At 47.1% G+C, this 25,441-nt stretch overlaps 1 protein-coding gene across 1 annotated transcript; it reads left to right on the top strand.

Annotated features, from left to right (window-relative positions):
* Window positions 1–5,831: 5,831 nt before the first annotated feature.
* TEKT4 (tektin 4) lies at window positions 5,832–14,132 on the top strand. Its single transcript, XM_017823070.1, has 6 exons — window positions 5,832–6,418; window positions 8,133–8,203; window positions 9,768–9,911; window positions 11,126–11,348; window positions 12,527–12,681; window positions 13,796–14,132. The coding sequence occupies exons 1-6, from the start codon at window positions 5,891–5,893 to the stop codon at window positions 14,013–14,015; spliced, it is 1,341 nt and encodes a 446-aa protein (XP_017678559.1). The 5' UTR covers window positions 5,832–5,890; the 3' UTR covers window positions 14,016–14,132.
* Window positions 14,133–25,441: the final 11,309 nt, after the last annotated feature.

The following is a 25,441-nucleotide window of genomic DNA, read 5'->3' as shown; positions in this document are numbered from 1 at the left end:
GAGCTACAGGGGTTGTTGTTTTGGTTAGAGAGTCTGAGTGTTGAAATGTGGCAAATCCACCGACTGTAACCCAAAATTGAGATTATTTGTGCAAATATTCAGTGCCATTGTCCCCAGTGGGTCGTTGCCATCACAATCTGAGTCAGGCTCTTGTGTGACCTCGAGTTTCTGTCGCCCGGCTCAGCTCCCTCCGCTCAGAGCCGAATATTCTGAATATTCCTGCTGGGAATGAACATTTTGGCAAAGCCATTTCCAAGTGACTCATGGCAAGGTGCTGCAGGAGGGGAAAATTTCCACGGAGCAGATTATCAGCTCCCCCTCCTGCTGACTAATTCCCTGGAAATGAAGTGAAACTCTCAGCCTTTGATTAGAGAGATGGGAAGCAGCAACATGTCCAGGCTCTGGCAGCAGCTCAAGGCACAAATCCATGGAAACCACCGGCAGCAAAAATGGTTGTGAAATCCAGCTTGGAATCACAGGATCATTAAGGTTGGAAAAGACCTCTAAGAACAATCTGTGGGCTCCTCATGCCAGGTTGGACAGGGCTTGGAGCAACCTTGGCTCATGGAAGGTGTCCCTGCCCAGGGCAGAGGAGCTTTAAGTTCCTTTCCGACCGTCTCTGGGGTTTCAGTCACTTTCTCTTCAGTTAATGTTTGAGGAACAATCCTTATTTACCAACAAATGATTCATAGCAGGGCTAGAAATGCCGAGAAAAGCAATTAAACCTCCAGCATCCGCTCCCTGAGTGTTTTATCCCTGGAGCCTGCCAGGACCAGACCACGGAGGGGTCGAGGTGACCACGCCGAGCTCTGAGGGAAACACAGGCCCAGGAGGGGAATTACTGAGCTAAAAACCAAAGTCCTCTGCTAACTGATGCATTATTTGTGCAGAGCTCATGCCCATGTCCCCCGGGGTGTTGACAGGCTCTGGCCATCCATCCCAGACCTGCTCAGGGAGCCCACAAGGAGCATGGAAGGGGCTCCAAGCCAAGCCAAGGATCTTCCCAGGACACCTCAGTGCAGGATCAAGGCCTTGGTTTGTACCAGACAAAACCCTCCCCAGGCCTGAGCGTGTTCAGACAAAACCCCTGCTTTCTCCTCTGCCTGCACATGTAGGTTTTGGCTGCAGAAACAGGAGGAAGAAACAGGGGAGACTTTGTTTTCAATAAAAACTTGGAAAAAGCTGGGAAAATGAAGCTCAGTGAAGCTCCTGGCCTCTGGTTCCAAACCAGGGCAAAACTCCGGGCTCCACACAGAGAAAGCAGCGGCCGTGGCTGATGAAGGGATTGTTTTCCTGTTAACTGTGGAATTTGTTAGTGCTGGAAAACTGCTGTCCATGCTGAGGGCTCCTCCTGGTATTCTTCTGCAGCAAAAGAATCATAAAAGGCTTCTCTGGAAATTCTTTCCCCTCTCCGTTTTAAACAGAAGCTGCTGAACTCCATCAGGTCAGCAGCAAACTGCCTGATTATCACCACGTGGCTGCTTTCAGCTGAATAAATTAAGAAAAGAGTAAAAAAGAAAAGCAGCAAAAAGGCAGCCCAAGCCTTGCTTTCTGCAGAAGAGCTCGGTGCAAGCACACACCACACAGGGATTTCAATTTGGAAGAATCACAGGACGCACTTCCCTGACGAGGAGCAATTGTTGGAAAGCGAAAATAAACGTGTGTGACTCATCATTCCAGCGGGTCTGGGGCACAGGGCACCGTATCCTAAGGCAATTTGGGGCAGGAGACTCAACCAACTCCAAAGTTTTCCTCAGGATTCAGTGCTGTGCCCCCACAGCCACCAGTGTGGGACCCACATTCCCGTGGGAATTGCAAACAAACAGAGCCTTGACAGCTGCCACTCAAAGTGGGGTCTCCTCAAACACCCTCTGCTCCCAGACACCAGGCTGGGAAATAAAGCTGCACCTGAGGGATTCATCCCTGCTGGAATGACTCCACTCAGGCTTTGTTTTGCTTGTGAAAGAACTTCTTTTTGAAAAGAAATGCTCATAATGCTACAAATAATTAATGTTATCCGAATCGATCGAATTCTAGGAAGGGGTGATTAGACTCCAAACAGCAGAGAGGTTTCTAATCCCAGGGATATGAGATGGTAGAAAAACAACACCCACATTCTTAGGTAGCCTTTGGTCTCAGTCCTTTGCCAACCCTCAGAGCTCCTGAGGCTGAAATGTTTATTGTGTGCTTATTTTTTAAGCCGAAACGCAACACTTTGTTGATGTGAAAACAAAAATTTCCCTTCCCAACTCTTTAATCTCTTTATTCCTGTGCTCTGTCGCTCTCAGGCAGAGTTTGTCAGTACCAGACGCTGCCTTATGGAAAATAATTGTCTGTATTTTCTCTCCTCTGAACGAATTCACCACATTTTCTCCCGATTTATCAGGTGGATGAATGTGCCGTGTTTTCTCTCCATCACCCTGCTAAGGCACTCACTGCTGGGGTGTGCAGCCAGCAGATAAAATGGATAATGATGCTTAATTAATACAAAAATATTACATAAAAATGACATTTTAAAAAATTATGGCCCACTCGTAGTAAAACTGAGCCAAATTCTAACAAGTGGGTCACCACCAGGAGAATTTGTCCCTCTCTTTCAAGCAGTTTGAGCCCAGGATTTCTTGTCCTAGTCAGTGTGGATGTAGAGAATCAGAAGCTGCTCTCAGGTGAGTGAGGTTTCCTCAGGATTGTAGCCAAGAGAATTCCTAATCCATCGCCTAGCAAAAGATTGGAGCTGAAAACATTTCTGGTCTTTCCTTTCACTGTGTTTTGTCAGCTTGTGCCCTGAGCTTGAATAGCTGTTAATAATTTTAATAATTTATATGTTCCAGTGGCACATTAAATTCCTGGAGTGGTAGGATGGCTTTGAAACAGGGGGTGCCTGGATCTGCCCTGGATGAGGAAGGGAACTCTGGAATCTGCCAGGTGCCAATAGATTTTGCTTTTATTTCTTGCAACAAAGTGATATTCAGCCTGTCAGGACATGATGCATCTGTGAACGCTTCAAAGAGGGGCTTAGACGGACCAACAACCCCAAAGAACACACAGCCTGGGGGAAATATTCCCCAAAATCCGTTTGGTCCTTGGGAAACATTGACCAGGTGGGATAACAGCTCTGAAACTGCTCCCTGGAGTAACCCCTGCACTGGATCAGGAAGACTCGACAGATTTTTTTGGGCAGTGTTTCCCTGCTGAAGAAGATTTCAGGAATAGTTTCTTCATGGAAAAGGTTGTGGAACATCAGCAGGGGCTGCCCAGGGAGATGGTGGAGTCCCCAGCCCTGGAGGTGTCCAAGGAAGGCCTGGCCGTGGCACTCAGTGCTCTGGGTGGGGGGGGACAAGGTGGGCATCGGGCACAAGGCGGACTCCATGGGCTGGGAGGGCTTTTCCAACCTCAGTGATTCTGGAATTCTAAGATTATAATTTCCCAGTCACCTTTAGGGCCCAAACTAAGCTTGAAACCTTGGCCACGTCCCACCACGGCCCTCAGTGACCCACCTTCAAACCTGCCTGGGTGACACTGAGTGGGTGTGCCAAGATGGCACCAATAAAAGGTCTTTTAAAACCTTCAGAGAAAAAAAAAAAAAAAAACAAAACCAAAACAACCACTTAATAACAAATTGCTGGAGCCCTTATTTAAAAATAAAGTCTTTTCCATACCAAGGACTTTCACTGTGAATAGCTCAGCAGGGCTTTTCCTGGAAACTTATTGTACTTTAAAATGCAATATTTGCCTAGATCCTCATGCAGAGAAGGCCTCGAGCAGGGGAAGGAGAGGAAGAAGGAGAAGGAAAGGTAGGGCTGGGGTAACACAAGAAAAGCTGAAGGACTTTGGACAGGAGTGACAGGACGGGGGGAATGGCTTTACACTGCCAGAGAGGAGAGTTAGATGGGATATTGGGAAGGAATCCTTCCCTGGGAGGGTGGGGAGGCCCTGGCACAGGTTGCCCAGAGAAGCTGTGGCTGCCCCATCCCTGGAAGTGTCCAAGGCCAGGTTGGAGCAACCTGGGCTAGTGGAAGGTGTCCCTGCCCATGGCAGGGGTGGGACTGGATGGGCTTTAAGATCCCTTCCAACCCAAACCATTCCAGGATTCCATGACTCAATGAAAGGGCAGCTACAGTTGGAGAGGGAAGATGCACAAAAAAGGAGGGAAACAAAGGGTGTCATTCCAGTGGCTTCCCCAGTGCAGACACCCCCCACAGCTGCTGTTGAATTGGAGGGATGGCTGCAATATTTGCAGATGGGAAAAGGAAGGATTTTTTTATCTCTGCTGGGGCTGAATCTCCTTTTCCAACACTCTGGAAGGCAGGTGGTGCCAGCAGTGGCACAGGCCTGGCAGGCAGAGCTGTACCTGGGGCATGAGGCACATCCCAAACGCTGATGCTCCACCAGGGACATTCACTGCTCTTCCCAGAGAGTGCAGGACCCCGGGGGAAAACGATCCTTGTCTTTCTGTGGATTTAGAGCCAGCAGTCCCAGGGCAAAGTGTCTCCTGCAGAGGTTGTGCCGCAGCCGGGGGTCCCTGCGCTGTGCCCAGAGCCCAGTGGAGCCCCGAGATCCCTCCAGGGAGCCGATGGGCACAGGGGACACCAGGGGGCCTCCAGGGCATCGGGAGGTTTCATCCCTTTTATTTTCTGAATCAAAATGACATTGAAGACAGAGATCTGTGCAAGGGCAAGAGTGCCCTCTGTTGTCACCAGCACCTTCCTTGTGCTGAGGGCTCCGAGCACAAGGTGTGCCCTCACAGCCTTTCCTTTTCCCTTTCCTTTTTCCTTTTCCCTTTTCTTTTTCTTTCACTTTTTCCTTTCCCTTTTCCCTTTCCCTTTTCCCTTTTTTCGTTTCCTTTTCCCTTTCCCCTCCTTGTTACACAGTGATGGCAACCCCCAAAATTCACCCTAATTCCAGGAGCAGCTGAATCTCCTCAGGTGCCAATTAAACAGGTGATGCAGCAGCAGCTGCATTTCATCAGCACCTGCTCTGTGTCAAGACCGAAGTCACACGAGTGGCCTTAAAAATGAACATTTGAGTGTAAGAACAGAGTGAGGTGCAAAAATGGGCTGAATTGAGCGACTTTAACCCCGTGGATGCTGCAGGGCCGAGTCCTCCCACGGGCTCTCTGGGTCCCAGGGTAAACGTGGTGGGGGCAATACAGAGCCTCCCCTTGGCTTCCACCACTTGCTGGGCTGAAATCCTCCGGGGATCCTCCTGGATTTCCAAAATAAGCAGGAAAATGTGTTATTGTGGGCATGCACCAGTCAGAAACGTGGAGCCCGAGGCCCAGGGGTTGCAGTGAGGGGGGGAACAGCGTTTTCTGATGTGTCTACAGTGAGGACTAGAAGAAATGGCCTAAAGATCAGACAGAGAAGATTCAGATGTTAGAAGAATTCTTTGCACTGTTTGGGTGCTCAGGAATTGGAAGGGGATGCCCAGGGAGGTGGTGGAGTCTCCATCCCTGGAGGTGCTTAAGAAGTGTCTGGATCTGGCAGTGGATGATGTGGTTTAGGCTTTTAGGGGTTACAGTGACACTGGTACATTGACAGTTGGGTTTGTTGGTCTTAAAGGTATCTTCCAACCTTGACTATTCTATGATTCCAGGATTCCAGGATGCTATGATTCCATGGGAAATCCATGATTCCACGAGGCCCGCCCGCCGCCATGACACCCCCACCCCACACTTGTGTCCCCGTCGCCATGGCAACAAGCCGCGCGGGGGGCGGGTGCAGGTGGCGGTATCCCCCAATCAGAGGCGCCCTCAGGGCGTATCCTCGCTGCGATTGGTTACTGCAGATGTCCGTTAAATCGCGGCGCCGGCTCCTCATTGGTGGCGGCCGTTGCCGCGGTGACGGGCGGACGCCGAGCGGGAGGCGGGAGCGCCCGGCGAGGCTCCGCCATGTCCGCCATGGCTCTCCCCGAGGAGCCGGTGCCGCCGGCCGTGCCCTCCTGCCCCCTGCCCGGCAAGATCTGCGATGTGGTCCGCGACGAGAGGCCCGGCTCGTGCTGCGGCATGGCCATGGCCGGCTTCCGCACCTCCAAGTACCAGCTGCCCGAGTGGCACCGCAGGAACGCCCGGGTCTACAACCGGGCGTACACCGTGGGCGAGGAGTCGGAGCGCGACCTGGCCGAGTCCAAGCACCTCACCAAACATGCGGCCGCCTGCGCCCAGAGGGCACAGGAGTACTCCAAAACCACCCTGGCCCAGCGCCTGCAGGACATCCACTTCTGGAGGGTGGAGCTGCAGAAGGAGGTGATGGAGCTGGACGCCGAGACCAACCTGCTGGCGGCGCAGAAGCTGCGGCTGGAGCGAACCCTCGATGCCACCGAGGTGCCCTACGGGGTGGTCACCGATAACCTGCAGTGCCGGGAGAGGAGGCAGCCCCCGGACCTGGTCATTGATGAGGTGGAGAGGCAGCTGCTGAAGGTGAGAAGGACCTTAAAGTCGGTGGCAGCCCCCGAGCGCTGCTCTGGTATGTGAAACGAGGAGCAGCTCGGGCAGCAGGTGAAGGTTCTTCTGCAATGCCGAGGCCCAGTGACCCTCCTGGACTGTGTCATGTCACTCCAAGTGTTAAAAAGGATTGTTTAAAGTCCTTCCTCTATTTAAAAAGTGTTTAAAATCACAGGAGTGTGGCTAGAGCAGAGCAGATCCCTCTGAATGCTCCTCTGAACGTGGACCTTCTCCCAGGAACCAGCCCCAGGCTGTCCCGTGGTGTCCCAATCCAGGGACCTGGATCAAAGCATTTCGTCTCCATCCCGGTGCCACAGCTCCTCCAGCCAAACAACCTGGCTTTTGAACTCTTCTCAAAAGAGTTTAAGAAAAATCATTTATTAGGAAAATTCCTCCTCATTTCCTCCTGCTTGTTCCCCCTGGCAGCCCTGGACTGCCATTAATTAGGAGGAGTTCAGTTTTAAATGTCAGATTTGAATATCTCCTCAACAGGGAATCCATTTTTCAGTTATATTTTGAGTCATTTCACAAGAGAATTTGTTCTTTTTGCATTATGTCACTCTTTCCAAGTGAGAGATCTCCATTGCTAAGGGGAGGCTTTTCCATTTAAAACTCCCATGGAGCTGGATGTCTCTTTATTTACATGGAGACTGACTCCCCACCTCAAAATAATTTCAATTATTATAAATGTAACCCTTTAAACCCCTTTTGAATTTTTAATTTCACAACACACCCGTTACAGGAAGTGTTCTCTCACTTTGTAAAAGGACACCTTCAGCTTTGGTTTTATTTTAATTATGCCTCAAAAATAATGTTTTCTTTCCCATCAAGATTGTCCTTTTCCATTTGGAGCCAACTGATCTTTTTTCTGGTCCCTGTTGCTTTCTTGGGATGGAGAATCTGACACTGCAGGGACACACCCACTCATTTATTTGTCAAAAACAGGACATGGATCAGTGGAATCTGGGAATAAACTTTATTAGCAAGGAGATCCTCCCTTAGCTGTCGATGATGCAAAGCAGAATTAATTAGGTTTGCATATTCAAAAACTTTTTTTTTTTTTGAGCCTCAAATATTAAATTCCTTTAAATAATCCCAAAGAAAAGGCTGGAATTTTCTGGGGGTTTATATTTATGTGGAATCCCCAGGTCAGTCATCGTTGATGGTTTATCCCTAAAGCAGCTTTATGGGGTCAAAAATGAGCACCAGGTACTTTTTATTCGACAAGAGATTATGACAAGAAGGAGATTTTTCATTTTGGTCACATTTGTGTTGGATTAAACATTCCAGTTTGAGGTGAAACACCTCCCACTAGCCCAGGTTGCTCCAACCTTGGCCTTGGACACTTCCAGGGATGGAGCAGCCACAGCTTCCCTGGGCATCCTGTGCCTTCCATAATATGGCAGAACATAAAGTTTTCCAGAAAATACCCAGGCAATATGAAAATAACAAATTCCCAGGCTTTAGAAGCATTCCAGGTGTTGCTGCTGCCTTAGACTTAGAGCTGAGTTCCCTCAGGATCTGCTGATTCCTCAAAAAAAAAAAAAATCAGAATAAGTTAAGAGCAGGTGAGAAAATTTCAGTGTTTATCCAGTTTTATTGATTTATCCACCACCACTGAAATCAAATTCCTTGGCAGGATGGTGTGTCCTGCTCTGGATGTCACAGAAATATCCCTATTTTTATTTAGGAAGCTGATCTTATCAGGAATATCCGGGATCTTTTGAAAAGAACTATAATCCAAGCCACCAACCAGATCCGGTAGGACATTTTCCCTGCTACTTTAGCAGCTGATTTCTGGAGCCATAATAATTCCTGGGACTTGGGAATAGTGGATAAAGACCTCACCAGTGCTTATGGGCTGTGGGAATTCCATTTAAACTTGGAAAAGGCAGTGATGAAACTTGAGGATTCTCAAGTAGAATAAAGTAGATTTGGATTTCCAGGCCTGGTTTCCAACGTGGGGTTGATTTTTTCCAACACTAAATTCCGGTGCTGTGAAAGTATTCCCTGGATGATTCTTGCACCTTGTGATGGGTTTGTGTTATTGGCTGCTTTAAAGGAATTTCACCTTTTCCAAATGAGTTCTTTGCCACCAGGTGTCAGTGTGAACTTTAAATCTGACCCAGCAGGGGTGTTCACCGCCTTTCCAAAGGATTATTTGCTTGGAATTTCTAACAAACCCATTGGAAAGATGTTACCTGACCCCTTAAGATGCATCAGTATAACAGATCTGACTGCTGGAAACCTTGAGATTTTAACTTTAAATTTTTTTTTATCTGCTCCTATTCTACCAGATAAAATAAAATATTGCTTTTGAAAAGAATGGCTATAAATGCAAAATAATATAAATTAATTCTGTTACATCAATTAGAGGACGAGAGGAGCCTATTTGGCTTTTCGTAATTCTTGTAAAATCATTTTAGTCCCATTTAGTCCCATTTTAGTTCCATTTTCTGGAAAAATATGAATTCCTTGGGTGAGAGTGACATCTGCTGTCCCCAGCTGATAACGACCCGCAGGCTTTGGGAATGGAAATGTTAATTAATTGGGTGATGTGTGTCTCTAATTGGCGACAGAGCAGCAGTTTGAATCTGAATATCACTGGACTTGTATCTTCCAAGGACACACTGCACAGAAGGCTGGATAGGAGGGCTCAGAGAATGTGTGGGGTCACTTTGGGGAGGTCTGGAGTTTGAGATATGCTCAGTAGATTGGTGAAAAGGGAGGGTGAGTCTTCCACTGGTATTCCCTGATGTCTTACCATGGGAGGAATGTTGGGCAAACTTGCCTGTTCTCCCCATAACTGCAGCTGTCCCACTGCTGAAAAAAAACATAAATTTGAGGGTTATTGTGTAAAATCCCAAGTGCAACCACTCCTTTGGCTCAGGGGATGAGCTCTGAGCCTTCAGCAGGTTCACAGTTGGACTGGAGGTCTGGGACAGTGGAATCAAGGAATGGGTTGGGTTGGGAAGGACCTCCAAGACCATCCAGTGCCAACCCTGCCATGGGCAGGGACACCTCCCACTAGCCCAGGTTGCTCCAACCCGGCCTTGGACACTTCCAGGGATGGGGCAGCCACAGCTTCTCTGGGCAACCTGTGCCAGGGCCTCCCTACCCTCCCAGGGAAGGATTTTTTCCCAATATCCCACCTAAATCAGGCTTAGTGTCCTCCTAGGAGCTGCTTGTGGGATTGGGAGGATTTTGGAGACAAAAAGGAAGGTTTCTGGTGACACAAAGGCCCAAAGCTGAGCTTCCAAGTACCTGTGCTGGGTCTGGGGGTTGGGTTGTTCCCCACTAACGATGTGTGGGTTTAACTTTTCAGCTCCAATCGGATTCAGAAGGAGTTTTGTGAGCTGGACTGGTCGGACAAGGTGGAGACCTATAACATAGATGACAAATGTGTGACCTACAACAACGACAGCACCAACATCCAGTTCCACCCCAGCTCCGTCAAGTTCGAGGAGAAGTGAGTGATTCCTGTCAGTTATTCCTCCTGGAATAACCCCAGGAAAATACAACATCCTTGGAGGCACTGCAGGCTGACACTGATGGGAATTAAAGGGGGGATTCTGCTTCCTTGGACACAGAAAATAGGTTTAAAACAGCTCCACGGAGAGCAGAGTTAATGCCACCACCCCTGATGGCAAAACTGGCCATACACAGGCAAGCTGAGCTTGGAGGGCTTTTTTTTGGAAATAATTGGCTTTGTGCTGCTGAAGGCTGATCTAAATCCTGTTGGGACTTGCTGTTTGACATTGGAAGGCAAATCATTCCTTTGGGAAAGGCCAGTGCTGCTTCCTGCACACAGACAGGAGCGGTGGAACATCAACCTTGGGGCTTCCCCCTCCCCTCTCAGAGATGTCCTGTCCCAAGGGCTGTGGTTCCTTCTGCTGCTCCACATGGCCAAGTGTAACCAGGCATCATGGAATCATGGAATGGTTTGGGTTGGAAGGGAGCTTAAATTCATCCCATCCCACCCCCTGCCATGGGCAGGGACACCTTCCACTAGCCCAGGTTGCTCCAAGCCCCGTCCAACTTGACCTTGGACACTTCCAGGGATCCAGGGGCAGCCACAGCTTCTCTGGGCTACCTGTGCCAGGGCCTCCCCACCCTCACAGGGAACCATTTCTTCCCAATATCTCACCTAAATATCCCCTCTGTCACTTTGAAGCCATTCTCCCTTGTCCTGTCCCTCCATCCTTTGTCCCAAGTGCCTCTCCAGCTCTCTTGGAGCCCCTTTAGGCACTGGAAAGGGCTCTAAGGTCTCCCTGGAGCCTTCTTTCCTCCAGGTTGAATATCCCACCTCTCTCAACCTGTCAAGATCTTGTATCTTTTATTTCAAAGTAGACACAGACTGTAAATCTTCACTATATTGATGTGTTTATTTGCTGTGACTGAACTGCTGGTGATGCTCCAAGTGTCTGCTTTTTGATCCTCAGCAGTGTCAGCTAAAGATGGAAGAGCTTTGGTTGATTTTGTGTCATTCATGGCTCCCCTCAGAAGCCACAGGAACGAGAGATTATTAATTTGTTAAAGGATTAGTCTTCTCCCTTCATGGCAAGTCTACACTGCAAGCAACGGCACAGAGGTTGACGGCCCTTTTGCAGGGAGAGAACCGGCTTCAGGTTGTCTTCTGGAGGGCAAGATTCCCATGTTATTCCCATTTTTCTCTTCTTCCAGCGCCTCCACACCCAAGACCTGGGCCCAGTTCAGCCATGACAACATTTATAGTGCGGAACAGGAAAAATTGGCCTCTGTGCAGCTCCGCTCCCTCATCAACAACATCATCCACGACGTGTCCGAGGACCTGCGGATGCAGCGGGCGGCCGTCAACGAGGCCTTCGACAACCACTGCAGGGAGCTGGATGATGCCAAACTGAGGCTGGAGCAGCACCTGGCAAAGGTGAGTCCTTCTGAGAAGGTCACAGCAGATTTGTCTTCTCAAATGTCTCAGTCCCAGTCGGGTGTCGAACACTTTTGTGCCAGCTCAGGGTCTGGGAAGAGCCTTCGGAGCTGGGCTGGGGCTCCGGTTCTGCTCTTTCTGCTTTCATTGGGATGGATTTAAACTTGAGGAAAATGAAACACTTCCATCCATGTCTGGGCTGAACTAAAACCTCCAAGTGTGGAGCTCTCTTTGGAGGATTCCCAGGGTTCTGGGTTTTGGGGAATGCCAGCCATCGCTGCGGTGGTGGCAGCAGGTCCTGCCAAGGGGTGTCCTCAGCCTCTTCCCCTTTTCCAGCTTGGAGCTGCTCCTTGTTTCCTGTCAGGCCATTGCAAGTGTGGAAAAAATAGTCATTCCTTGGGACCTGGTGGCCCTTCCTGGAGGGGGAATGTGTTGTCACCCCACGTGAGACAAGACCAGGTCTTGAACAGGCTGCAGAGAATTTTCTGCTGCTTCTCCGATGTGATTCTCGGTGTAATAATGAGAATAAAGAGCTCCAAACCACCTTAATACTTTTATTTCTTCTATGAATAAGGTGTGTCTTCAGCCTCTTCCCCTTCTCCAACATGGAGCAGCTCCTTGTTTTGTGTTAGGCCCTTACAAGTGTGGAAAAATAGTCCTTCCTTGGCCCTGGTGGGTAATGACAGCTGGGCAGGTTTTATGTTTTCCATCCGTGTCAGTGGTTGTGAGGGAGAAGGGGGTTGGGATTTCCTGTCTTTCCCATTTCCCTCAGAAATCCCTGCCTTTCCAAGCTGATCAGCAGCTCTCGATCTCATTCAAAATAACCTGATTTTTTTTTTCTTGGAGGAAATTTACAATTAAAATCAAATTAAGTTAAGATTTACAATACAAGCACTTCCTGGAGGTGGGATGGGTTGTCATCCCACGGGAGACACGGGAGAGGTTTTGAACAGGCTGCAGAATATTTTCTGCTGCTTTTCAGATCCAAGATGTGATTCTCAGTGTAATAGTAAAAATAAAGAGGTCCAAACCACCTTTGTACTTTAATTTCTCCTAAATTCTGACCAAATATGAGGTCAGAACTGCAACAGCCTCACCAGGCCCATAAGCAGATGTTTCTCCATGCTCAGGGAAAATATCATTTTTTTTAACCAGTTCTTTTCCTTGGGTGTCCTCAGATCCTCAAGGACATTGGAGATGAGGAAGCCAACATTGTTGCTCTCAAAAAAGCCATCAGGGACAAGGAAACCCACCTGAAAGTGGCTCAGACCAGGCTCTACGACAGGTCCTTCAGGCCCAACATCGAGCTCTGCAAGGATGAACCACAGTTCAGGTAATTAAACAACTTCTTCAAGTGCCTTTTCTATCCCAAAGGGACAGTTTTTCCACTTTTTGTTGGTAACACACAGCCTTTAGCTTTTCTTACTCGGTTTGGTTCTGATATAAGTCACAAATAATTCAACAGACTGAAATCCCCGTCAGGAATATTTTATTTTAAATATGTTATTGTAAATTTAAACATATCATTATATTTTATAATATTAATATTATTTATAATTATTATAATATTTAAATAATATTATTATATTTTATTTTGTGATATTATATAAATTATAATTTTTACATTACATTAGATTATATAGATATTATTATTTTAAATATTTTATTTTAAATATGTTATTTTAAATATTATTATATTTTATTTTGTGATATTATATAAATTATAATTTTTACATTACATTAGATTATATTATTTAAATATTATTCTTTAAAATATTTTATTTTAAATATGTTATTGTACATATTTTATTATTATATTTTATTTTATGATCTCATATAAATTCTAATATTTTACATTATATTATTTAAATATTATTTTAAATATTTAAATATTTTAAATATATTTCATCGATTATATTTATATTCCTCCTCCCGCTGGATTGGAGCTGAATTTCTGTGCTGCTTCCAAACTTAATTGCTGCTTTTTAAAAAAAATTCTGTGCTGCTGCTTCCATAGAACCTGCTGCACTTTTGGAGCAAAGACTTCTCTATCTCTTGAGTTTTATACCAGAGAGCAGAGCTCCAAACCCAGGTTTAACAAAATTCTGATTCACTCCGAACTGGGTGACTTATTCAACAATGATTGCCCTCTAATTCCTGGTACAGTCCTAGAGGATGGATAATTCCACTGTGCTCAGCAGCAACAGACATTCTTGGTACTGCCTGAATGAATTCCTGGTACTCCCTGAATCACTTCTGGGTACTACCTAAATCATGGGAGGCTGGGAAAGTGAGCTCTGCTTTCCTTGGACTTCTCTGAGCTCCTTTCTGAGGAATTGTGTGGAATTCTGAGGAATTCCAGAGCTGCTGATCTTTGTTCCCCTCCCAGCCGACCTCTCTTCGAGCGCCTCCTTCTCCCCCTTATTCCCTCCTGTCGTTCCCTTCAGGTTGGTGAGCGAAGTGGAAGAACTCACGGTGTTCCTTGAAGCCCTGAAGAGAAAACTGATGGAATCTGAGCAGTGCCTGAAAAACCTGGAGGAGACAAGGATGAAGCTGGAGAAGGAAATAGCTGTGAAGGCCAACAGCATTTTTATTGACAGGGAGAAGTGCATGACCTTCCGGATCCGCTACCCCGTGGATCTGGAAGTAGCCAGTTACAAACAGTGATTTCTGTCCTAACTCTGCAAATCTGGGGGAAAAATAGAACTCCTTCTTTTCTGTTAAGCCCTTGGCAAGTGTGGAAAAAAAAAAGTCTAGAATCTTTCATATAAATATAAAATAAATGGATATTATTACTTGCAGAATTGCTGCATTCCCTGTGTTTTCGACTTGTGTTAAAATTAATGTATCGTGGTGGGCTTTGAGCCTTCCCCCTTTAAAACTTCTGCAAAACCTATTTACAGTGAATTTAAAACAGCTTAAAGGTAATTCATTTCTTCTGCAATATATCTATATCATAGGTGTAGAGTATTTTACACTTGGAGGTTTCACCCTAATATGTCGAGGGAATATATCTTGTGAATAATAACAATATACCCAGGTGGAGACAGAACATTTCTAGCTTGAAATGAGAGCAAGAAAACTGAGGATCCCACCAGCAGCAAGGAAACAAGGGACAGACTTCAGGCTGCTCAAACATTCTTAATAAAACCCCCCAAATTTGCCCAAGTGACAATTGGTCTGTTGGCAAAACCCCTCCCTGCTGAAATGTGGCCAAGGATTTTGAACCTTCAAGTCAATAAATTTAAGCTTTTTCAGGAAAAAAAACCCAACTAAACAGCTTGGGAATTTGACCCTGACTTTGAAACTTCAGCACTCGCACGTGGAATTGGGCTCCTGACGTGTTCCAGCTATTCCCTGGAAGCAGGGAATGGGATTTGACCCTGACTTTGAAACTTCAGCACTCGCACGTGGAATTGGGCTCCTGACGTGTTCCAGCTATTCCCTGGAAGCAGGGAATGGGGTTATTACCCCTAATGGAGAACACAACAGCTCCACCTCCCCCAGCAGAGCACCAAAGCACATGTCACTCGGCCATTAGCTTAGTGGGGCACTTGGTTAAATGTGTGCCACGTCAAAAAAGGGGCACAGATGACACGGAACAGAATTTCCATTATGGTTTCCTGCATTACAGGTTGTTATTTTTTTTACTGTTAAAAAGCAGCTGGTCAAAGAGATTAAAAAAATCTCCAAGGCCAAACACACACAAAAACCCCAGGCCAGGGAGCTTTGTGCCCAGCCCTGTGAGACAGAGCAGGGTATAAGCTGAGCTGTTTGTCCCCCAGATATGTGTCCAGGACACATATTTGTGTCCTGTTCACTCAGGATGTGCAGAGCACTCCCCAGCAATTGCCCTCCTGCTAAAAGCTGCTCCCATTCCTACAAAAACAGGCTGTGGCACTCGAGGCTCCTGACCCAAACCTCTCTTTTAACAACCTTTGGGCTCCAAAATTCTGGTTTTTCTTTTTTTTTTTTTTTAAATAGATTTGCTCTTCGTGATTATATTTTTATAGGCCAGATGTTGGATCCTTGTTAGAGAGAAATCACAGAACCCAAATGGTTTGGGTTGGAGGGATCATCTCCTTCTACTCCCTTCCACACCTTCCACTAGGCCAGGCTGGTCCCAGCCCCGTCCAGCCTGGACTTAAACACTTCCAGGGATGAGGAATCTTCTCTGGGCAACCTGTTCCTCCTCCTGCAAGTGTCTGGGTGTCCTGGGCAGCTTCATGGGCCCTGCTCTGCCTCCCAGGGCTGGACACAAAGGTCCCTGGCCTGGGGTTTTGGTGGGTGTTTGACCTTGGAGGTTTTTTTTCCTCTCTTTGACCAGCTGCTTTTTAACAGTAAAAAATAAACCCCTGTAATGCAGGAAACCATAATGGAAATTCTGTTCTGTGTCATCTCTGCCCCTTTTTTGTCGTGGGCCCATCTGGTGGAGATGGAGCCCTCAGAGTGGTCCCTGAACTGCCCCCTTGGGCCACCCACCCTGGCTGTGGGTGATCCATGAGCAGAGCAGGATCACCCACGGAATAAATTGAAATCCACCCCTCTTTGGCCATATTTCCGCCTCATCCCCTTCTCCCATCCCCATGAAGTGCCGTGTTGAGATGTGGGCTCGTGATTAAGGATCCTTGTGAGCAGCAGATCGTTTTTAGGATTGCTGCAGTGGAGGAGCTCTTGTCAGGAGAGGCTCTTAAAACCCAAATGGGTTCAAGTGTGCAAGAGATGAAAGCAGAGCTGCCACCACCCACCTCGCTCTGCAAAGTCCAATTTATTTGCACAAAAGCCAGTTTGGTTGTAAAACTGTTCCGTGCTTTCTGTGGAAACCTGGGAGACTTTGCCTGTTCAAAGAGGTCACTTGTGTGGAAACCTGGCAGCAGATTATCCTTCAAAGCCAACCAAAGGCTGCTGCCAAAAAATCAGGGAGCTGGTAGGTTTGTTGTAGTGTCTACATGTCTGAGAAACACAGCAAACAGCTTTTTGCACTTCCAGCAGAGGATTCCTGGTTGTCTCTACCAGCTTAAAGAGCTGCTCATCACCACTAACAGAACTCTTCAAATTGGCATCACAATGTTGGGTTTTTGGGTGCAAAAAGGCAGCTGGCCCTGGGAATACCTGTGTAGCCACTCACACCCTGCAGGGACACCAAATTTTGGCCTTTCTTTGGACCAGCTCCTGGCTAAACCCTGCTGAAATCATTTAGGATTTCTAATTGCGTGGTAAAAGTTTTTCCAGAACTTGTTCACACCTCGCCCCTGGAATCAGGCAGGTCCCAGGCTGAACCACCGCCTGGTTTGTCACAAATGTCACCTCCTGATGTTTTCAGGGCTGAACTTTGGTGCTGAGGAAAAGGAAAATCCTCAGGAGAACATCCTGCAGAAACAGGAGCCTCCAGCCTTTGGGATGACACACAGGCAGCCTCCTAATTCTGTGTTTGTGTGAAAACACACCCCATAGTTTTTCCCCTAAACCAACATTTCAATTAAAAGGATTCAGCCTCCCACCCCCAAACAGCTCCAAATTCCAGCTGACTCTTTAATCAAAGCTCTTGCAAACACAGTTTCTGCTCCCTGTGCCAGCTCTGATTCCTGACGTGTCCTCGCTGGGGTGAACCAGGAGTTTGTGGGAAAAATCCACTTCCAGCCCAATTTCCCTGGTGACTAACCTGGTGCAAATCCCCCTGGGACAACAAGGGGAACCAGGACAAAGATGGGAGGGCTTTGGTGTGATGGAGCAAACACACAGACCCCTCGTGCTGATGCTCTCACTCGGTGTCTCCTCGGAAAAACGTGATACTGGGGGGAAGAATGGCTTTTTTTTCCCCTATTTTTTGTTCTGAAATGTGTGGAATATCAACCAGAAATGCCCAAAGGACCATCTCTTGAATGTTGTTATCATTGCAACCACGTCCTGAAGGTCAGGAACAATCAAAGGATGTTCTGCAGCAAAGGAATTGTCTGGAGCCCAGGAGCTGTCCAGGGCGGTGTTGATTTTCCATGACCTTGTCTGACCAGCTGGAAAAAGGGAATAACCTGAGGGTGAACCTCAAAATTCAAGGAGAAACCTGAAAGTGCTTCTGGCAGGTTAAAATCCTGCTGGGAACGTGGATCCTCCTGCTTGGAGCCCTTCCTGCTTGGCTTCTTCCACCTCTTGGGCTTGCTCTGGGTGTGCAGCCCCAGCTGGAGCTGGAGCTGGAGCTGCTCTTCCTTTGGCTTCAGCCTTTGGATGCACAAATCCCACCTGGCTGGATCCAGCTCTGGCATTAACAACCTGGTCCATGGGAGGTGTCCCTGCCCAGGACAGGGTTTGGAATGCTTTAAGGTCCCTTCCAACCCAACCCCTGGTGGGATTCCTTGATTAACACTTAGGAAATGGTTTTTAAAGAAATTATCAACCTTCACAGCCAAGGAATTTCTTCCCAATATCCCATCTAAACCTACTCTCTTTCAGTTTAAAGCCATTAATATATAATATAAAATATATAATAGATCACATCCATGATATATAAGTATTATATATTGTGTGAGTATCTATGAATATGACTAAAATCTAAGCCCTCAGCTACTGCTGGAACAAAATCTATTGAGGTGCTGGAGGTTAAAACCTTTTCCTTCTGCTCCACATTGTATTTAATAGATCATGACATTGAAAAGAGATTAAGGAATGACTGAAAAGGGAAAAACCAGCCCCAATCCATCTTTGCACTGAAAGCAAAATCCCAGCACTGCTCCCCTTGACATTCATGTCATTGGAGGCTTTTAATTGTTCTCCTCTGACATTTCAATTATATGTTTGCTGTAAATAAATGTCAGTTTGGGGCCTGCCTAGAATAGGAGTTTTGTAGGGACTGTCTTCAAACCCTCCTTACTCCCCCGTGATGTACCAGCCCTGCTTCCATCTCTCTGTGCTGCCAGTCAGGTTTTGCCAGAGGAAAAGGAGATTTCCAAGTGCTCACAGCCTGGTTTTCTTCTAGGAAAAAAATAAATATGTGTTTAAATCAGAATCACTCTGAATGTCCTTCACAGTCTGACCTGGTAACTGCAAAAAAGCTAAAAATCGTCTTGCAAATGGAAGTGGGGTTTAGATAAACAAGGTTTTAATTTGGCAAATGGTTGTGAGGGAAGCAAAGAAAGATGGAGCTGGAGTTGGAACCAAATAATTCCTGTGGCTCTGGGAAGTTTAGGCAGCATTGCTCTAACCAAGAGTTGATCCTGGATCACTGGATTGACTCAAAGGATCGATTCAATTTGTTATTTTCCGTGCTGATAAATGCCCAGCTCCACTTTTCCCTGAAATTAAAGCTTTCCTAAATCAGGGAGAGCAGCACATCCCCCAAGGCCCCCACCCCTGTCCCTGCCACCCTCCATCAGGGCACGGATGGGGCCTTTTCCCTTGTCCCTTTGCCTTCCCAAAGCTCCCAGTGAAGGTGCAGGGCTGGGCCAGCCCTGGATGGATTTGGGAAAGGGAAGGTTTGAGTTCAGAAACCAGCCCCTGTCGCTGTGTCCTGTCCAAACAGCTCCAGGCATGTCCTTTGATCCTTTAATCACACTGGAAAATGCTCTTGGCTCATCTCCAGCCCCGGGGAAAAAGCACCACCACAACTGATTGATGGAGGGCAAAGAAAAGCTGTTTTCCTGCAGAAAAAGGGACATGATCTATCACAGAGATTATTTTTTACAAATCCTTTGCCTGGTGTTGATGATGCTGCCGAACAAGTGTTACATTTTTCTCCCTGACAGCTCATCATGTCAGGAGCACTCAGAGAGATGGAGCCACTGAGATCCTGCTGGCCTGGTTCCTCCATCCCATCCTGGTGGATGGAGAGGAATTAAATTAAAGAGAAGCCAAACAAACACAAGAATTACAAATTTACAAGCCCAGCGGTGCTTTTTGCCTCCTGCACCCTTTTTATACTTAATTACAGATGCAAATTCACCAAAAAAAAAAAAAAAAAAAAAGACTCCAGGACATTTTATATTCCTTTTATCAAGAAGGATTTTCCAAACTTTTATGGTAAGACAGGGAAAACACTGCCTGAGATTTTGCCCCATCTCTCCCCTGGTTCCAATCATCAAACAGCAGCAGGTGAGAGGAGGGGCCACAGCGTGGGAAACCTCTGCCTTTAATTAATAATAAGTGAAGGAAAATGCAAAAAAATGGGCTGGGAAAAAAAAGAAAACCAACAACCAAACCCATTTGTCACCCTCTGCTGATAAGAGGTTTTTTCTTCCCAGTCTGTTTGAGAGCTGGGGGGGGAGGGATGTTTTTCAATTCCAGTGAGATGGCTCAGCTTTTCCAGAGAATCACAGAATCCAAATGGTTTGGGTTGGAAAGGACATTAAAGCTCAGGCAGTTCCACCCCCTGCCATGGGCAGGGACATCTCCCACTAGCCCAGGTTGCTCCAACCTGGCCTTGGACACTCCACAATTAGATCATTCCAAAGCCTTCTTTGTTCCAGGCTGAACAATCCCGATTTTTACCAATCCTGACCCTTTTTTTGACACCCCCTCCAACCCCCACTTCAGAAAAATAATAATTTTCCAGGTGGAAATAATACCCTCTGGAAAGATCCAGGAGGAAACATCCTTTCCTTTTGCCCCTGCAGTCCCTCCCTCCCGGATCACTCTGCCAGGGAAAGAGCAGCATTGTTTAATTTATTAATTATTTATTAATTATTAAACATTCCCATCTCAGCCTCCAGAAATAAGTGGGAGCTGTCCCTGCCCACGCCAAGGAGCTGGAATTGGCTGGTCTGGAAAGTCCCTTCCAACCCAACCCATTCCATTATTCCATGATTCCCATCCAAAATGATGGGAGGAAGCCAGAGGAACATCCCTGGGACCCACAGGGTTCAGCCCCTTTGACTTCCCTCCCCAACCCTTTCCCTTCCTTCCCCATGAGAGGTGACAGTTGTTTTCCCAGCTGTCCCCCAGGGAGCCACGATGTCAAACCCCTGATTCCATTACTGGGCATAATTGATAGGGAGGTAAAATGGGATGAAAAGCAAAGTGACCAGAAATGAGATTATTTTTCAGGGTCCATTTAACTCCCTGTGACATTTGAGAGCACGAACCCTCCCCAGAAACCAGCAGGGCCAGTTTGCCCGGGAGGTTCAGTGTTTAATTCCCAGGCAGACAGACACAATTCGTCAGATTATTGTGATTATTTTCGACTCCATCAGCAAAAGGCAGAGAGAGGAGCTTTGAGCTGGCACAGGAAAAAAAGGCACATGGGAAAAGGAATGGGAAATTGGCTGGAAAACCTGCACAACCACAGGGATGAGCAGCTCTGGGATGGGATTTGGGCTCCAGGGCTCTCCTTGTGCCCAAGTTTTGCAGCCACAGGTAAATCTTTCCATCTGGTTGCCTCCCTTTCCCGATTTCCTTCCATTTGGAGCGTGACCTGTTGGCAACCAAGGGCACAAAGATCCAAGGAAGCCTTTTCCAACCATCAGAGGGTGAAAATCCCCCCTGGATCCCACCAAATGCAGCCAAACCAGGCGCTCAGAGGGGAAGCACTGAACCAAATCCCTTGGAATTCCCACGGTTTTAGCTGGCTCAGGTCTTCAGCAGGAAGCTTGGAGGCTTCTCCATCCAATCCCTGACTTTTTGCTGGTGTTCCCTCAGTGTTGGCAGTGTGGGAAAACCCAAAGGGATTCAGTAGGATCAGCACTGGAAGTTGCTGCTGCCCCAGGAAAACATTCCATAGAATCACAGAATCATCAAGGCTGGAAAAGACTCCAAGGTCACGGAGTCCAGTTGTTCCCACAACATTCCCAAGCCTCCTCTAAACCATGTCCCCCAGTGCCACATCCGGATTTGCAGGAGGATCTGAAACTCTGGAATTATTATGGACCCAAACAGCTCTTCCAGAACATTGGAATTATCAGAACCAGCTTAAATAATCCTTTTCCAGAGAGAACAAGGCACTTCCAGAGCAGGAATTTGAAGTAATTGCAGCTTTTTCCTTTGCAAGGCAGATGGAATTAACTCTGCACCAAAACCAGGGATTGGAATATGGATAAATATGGACAAAAATAATCCATTCCAGGAATTAACCCTGCACCAAAACCAGGTACTGGAATATGCATAAATATGGATAAAAAGAATCCATTCCATCAGAGAAACGATTAGAGCAAAGGCCACCCTGGTTTTGCCTTTCTAAAATTCAATTAAAAAACATTTAACAGGAAGATCATTGGAATGTTTTATTAATTGCCACCTCTTGATTGTTTTACTCCTAATTTCTGTCTCAGATGAGCCACAGAAGGGGGGGTTGAGGCACTGAGGCTTTTTGTGGTTCTTTTGTGAGTATTTCCAGGCAGCTGCTGAAAAACAAGTGCATTGAATAATAGGCTGAGCAAAAGGGTCAGTTTAATACCCAGAACAATTGAGGAGAGAATCAAAAAAGAGTCGGAAATCCAGGGAAATTTTTAGTCCATGTGCAGTAATGAGGGTTTCTGATAAAACTTCCACTCTTTTCAGGGCTGACATTTGGAAATTGAGAGAAAACCCTTCAAAAATTCAACAGAAATCAGAGAGTTTTGGGGTCTGGAAAGGAAGGGAGGGCAACAAAAATGCACATTTTTTGGTTGGGAATTGTCAGTAAAGCTTGTGAGCAATAAGATCCCAGTGGATCAGCCTTATGGATGAGCCCTTGTTGATTTTGGGCTCAGATCCCTCAGAAATAGCCAATATTTCTCCCTGGCAGGAGCCACAGCCCCAAGATCTGGGGGAACCCCCCAGGAGGGACCTCAGCAGGATCAGGATGCAAAAAGGGATGGAAAAACCCAGGAGATTTTTCCTTGGGGGGGAGAAATTCAGGACCTTCCAGAAACCCTGGGAAGATCCCAAGGGACACCAGCCCAGGAGGTCTCAGCTTCAGCCTCCTACACCAGCCAGAAACCCTAAAAAAGCCTGAAAATGAGATCCTTGGATTTTTCTTGTGCTGGAGACAACTGGTTTCCTCAGGATCCACGTGGAGCACTGGAAGATGCTGCTGTCACCTCCCAAAATACGGGGGTTCCTTTCTATTTTCCTTTTTCAGAGCCATTTTGTCCCCTTTGACTTCACTTTTCAAGGGTTTGGGGCATTTAACTGGGCACAAAGTGCAACAAAGGCCCAGGCTGGAAAGATAATCTTGATTTAGAAACATTTTGGGGGAGGTTTGAAGCTCTCAGGTGGCTCCTCCACCACCCAGCCCAGCGAAACCTCCTCTTTTTTGGGGTGACTCCCATCTATTTGTTGGCACTGCACATCTCCAGCCCCATCACTCCTCCATGCTCCAGATTTCCACCACAAATCCCACCCAATTCGATTTATAACCCTCTAAAATCAATGGAAAACCTGCCTTTGACTCCAATGATTTCGGGATAAGCTCCTAATTTCACACTTCGTCCAAAAAAGCAGATAAAATTGACTTTAGAAAAGCTTTTTTCCTTGGAAAATTAATCTTCTTTGAGCCACTTCAAGCCTCAGAATTATTTCTAAGATGCCCCATGATAGAAATAACCGGTGTACACTTGAAAATAAAGAGCTTTGGCAGGAATCAAATCCTCCAGCCTGGCTTTTTATCATGTTTATGACCCTCTGAAGTTCTCCATCATGAACAGCAGCGCTTGGAAATGCAGGAATAAGTCACTGTCAGTGGGTTTGGAGGAGCTGAAAGATTTGCTGGGATCACACAACCCTCTGTTCAGATAAACCCTGTTTTTCTGATTCAATTACAAGGTGCACTGAGGCACTGAAAATATATTCCAAGCACATCCAGCCAAACGTGGCAGCTCCTGCTGGAATCCCGAGTGGGTGGGATGAATCCAAGTGTCCTTTGGTGTTTGAATGGATTTACTTAATTTTAAAAAGAAAAAAAAAAGAGTCTTTATTGCAAAAATCAATTTGCCAGTGTAAATTCCACGGCAGGATCCAGAATCTGTGTCCATAAAGAGCAGATCTGGCAAAATTCCCAAAGGGTCGTGGAATCAATCACAGAAGGTCAGTCCCATTTTACCACTGGATTTTTCAGTGGAAAAGATTTCCCAGGGAAGCTGTGGCTGCCCCATCCCTGCAAGTGTCCAAGGCCAGGTTGGAGCAACCTGGGCTAGTGGAAGGTGTCCCTGCCCATGGAATGAGCTGGGCTTTAAGGTCCCTTCCAACCCAACCCATTCCATGATTCCGTGATTTGATGAAGTTTGGAGACTTTGCATTTGAATCCCAACATTCCTGTCTGTTTAATTCCTTTCTGCTTTAAAATAAGAACCAAACGGGGTGGACAAAAGGCCAGGAGAAAACAAGTTGTGCCAGGCTGGGTTCAGGTTGGACAACAGGGAAAAATCCTTCATGGAAAGGGTGGGGAGGCCCTGGCACAGCTGCCCAGGGCAGGGGGGGAGTCCCCACCCCTGGAGGGGTTTCCAAGCCCTGTGGATGTGGCACTTGGGGACAGGGTGGCCTTGGCAGTGCTGGGGGTTGGTGAAGGGAATTCATCCTTCATCCTTTCAGTTCTGCACTGCACAGAAGGAGAAACCCTGGGAAAGCACCAGGTTTGGGCTGGAAAAAGAGGTTTTAAGGTTTTTGGCATTGAAGTGTTTCAGCAAGAGTCCAAATTCTTCACGAAAAGCAGAGATTTACCATAAATATACAGAAGATGCAGGCTGTAAAGCAGCATTTTTCCCATTCCAGTGCTGCCTGCATGTCCCAGGCAGGATCTCAGCCCCGAAGAGCTGCCAAGGACTGAAGAATTACTGTCAAAAACCTTAAAACCTCTTTTTCCAGCCCAAACCTGGTACTTTCCCAGGGTTTCTCCTTCTGTGCAGTGCAGAACTGAAAGGACGAAGGATGAATTCCCTTCACCCAAAACCTTCCAGGTAGAAGCTCAGGACACCCCACTCCCAGACCCCCTCAGGGATCCCAGGGAGGGTTTGATGGGAAATTGCGAAAGGATCCTGGAGTCAGCAAAGGATCCTGGAGTCATTCCTGGAGCAGGAATTCTGACAGAGCTTGGGAGCCTGAGCTGGGCTTTGTCAGGGCATGGAGGGGAGGGAGGGGTGGGCTGGGGGGTGAATCCCTCCTGGAAAAGCAGCCTGAGCTCCTCTGTGCTGGAGAAAGGTCTGCAAGGATGTCCTGGAAAGTGGAAGATGTCCCAGCTCACTGGGGGGTGTTGGACTAAACAACCTTAAAAGTTCCCTTCCAATTCAAACCAGTCCATGATTCAACCAGCAAACACCATTTTAAAGCTAAAAACTGGAGAATTATAAAATAATCTGTGAAGAAAATCCCCCTCCCTCCTTTGAACTCTCTTGTCCACAGCCCATCTCGCTCCCAGGAGTTTCAACATTAAGATTATTCTGAGGACACACAGGAATGTCTCGGTGGAAAATAGCAATTATTCTGTGCTACAGGGCTCTCCCCATCATTACCTCTGTATAAACAGGCCTGGTAAAGCTATTTTTTCCACCCTGGCAAAGGGAATGAGCCCAGTTGTGGAATGCAGAGCAGGGGGGTGATGAATGACACCCGTGGTGAACCTGCCAAGGCTTCAAAGAAAACTTCCAAGGCGTTCACAAAAAGGTAGAGCAGCAGCTCTTTGCTCAGCACTCTGTAATTACAAGTGATCTAAAAACTGGAAAGGCAGTGGAAGTGGAAAAAATCTAAACTCTCTTTTGTCCTGGAAACAAAAGAACAAGGAGAAATATTTCCCTTCTCAGCTCTTTGTGGGTTCTGTGCAAATACAGTCAGGGGGATGAAGCTGAGCCCTGAGCCAAGGGCTCCTTCCTGGGCTGAGCTGGGGGGATTTGGGGCTGGCACCAGGTTGGATATTTTCAATCACACGTGTCTGAAGTGCAGCTTCATCCCTGCATCCAGGTTCCATGAGATGTGTGGATAAAGGGCTGATGGGTGCAGAGAGTGCAGGAGGTCATGGAATCACACCAGATCATGGAATCCTGGAATGGTTTGGATTGGAAGGAACATTGAAGCCCACCCAGTCCCACCCCTTCCATGGGCAGGGACACCTTCCACTGGCCCAGGTTGCTCCAAGCCCTGTCCAACCTGGCCTTGGACACTTCCAGGGATGGGGCAGCCACAGCTTCTCTGGGCAACCT

This window comes from Lepidothrix coronata, unplaced genomic scaffold (assembly GCF_001604755.1).
Source record: "Lepidothrix coronata isolate B3197 unplaced genomic scaffold, Lepidothrix_coronata-1.0 Scaffold101, whole genome shotgun sequence".
Classification (NCBI taxonomy): Eukaryota; Metazoa; Chordata; class Aves; order Passeriformes; family Pipridae; genus Lepidothrix; species Lepidothrix coronata.
The sequence above is the reverse complement of the archived record's forward strand: the minus strand, read 5'-3'. Positions and strand labels throughout refer to the sequence as shown.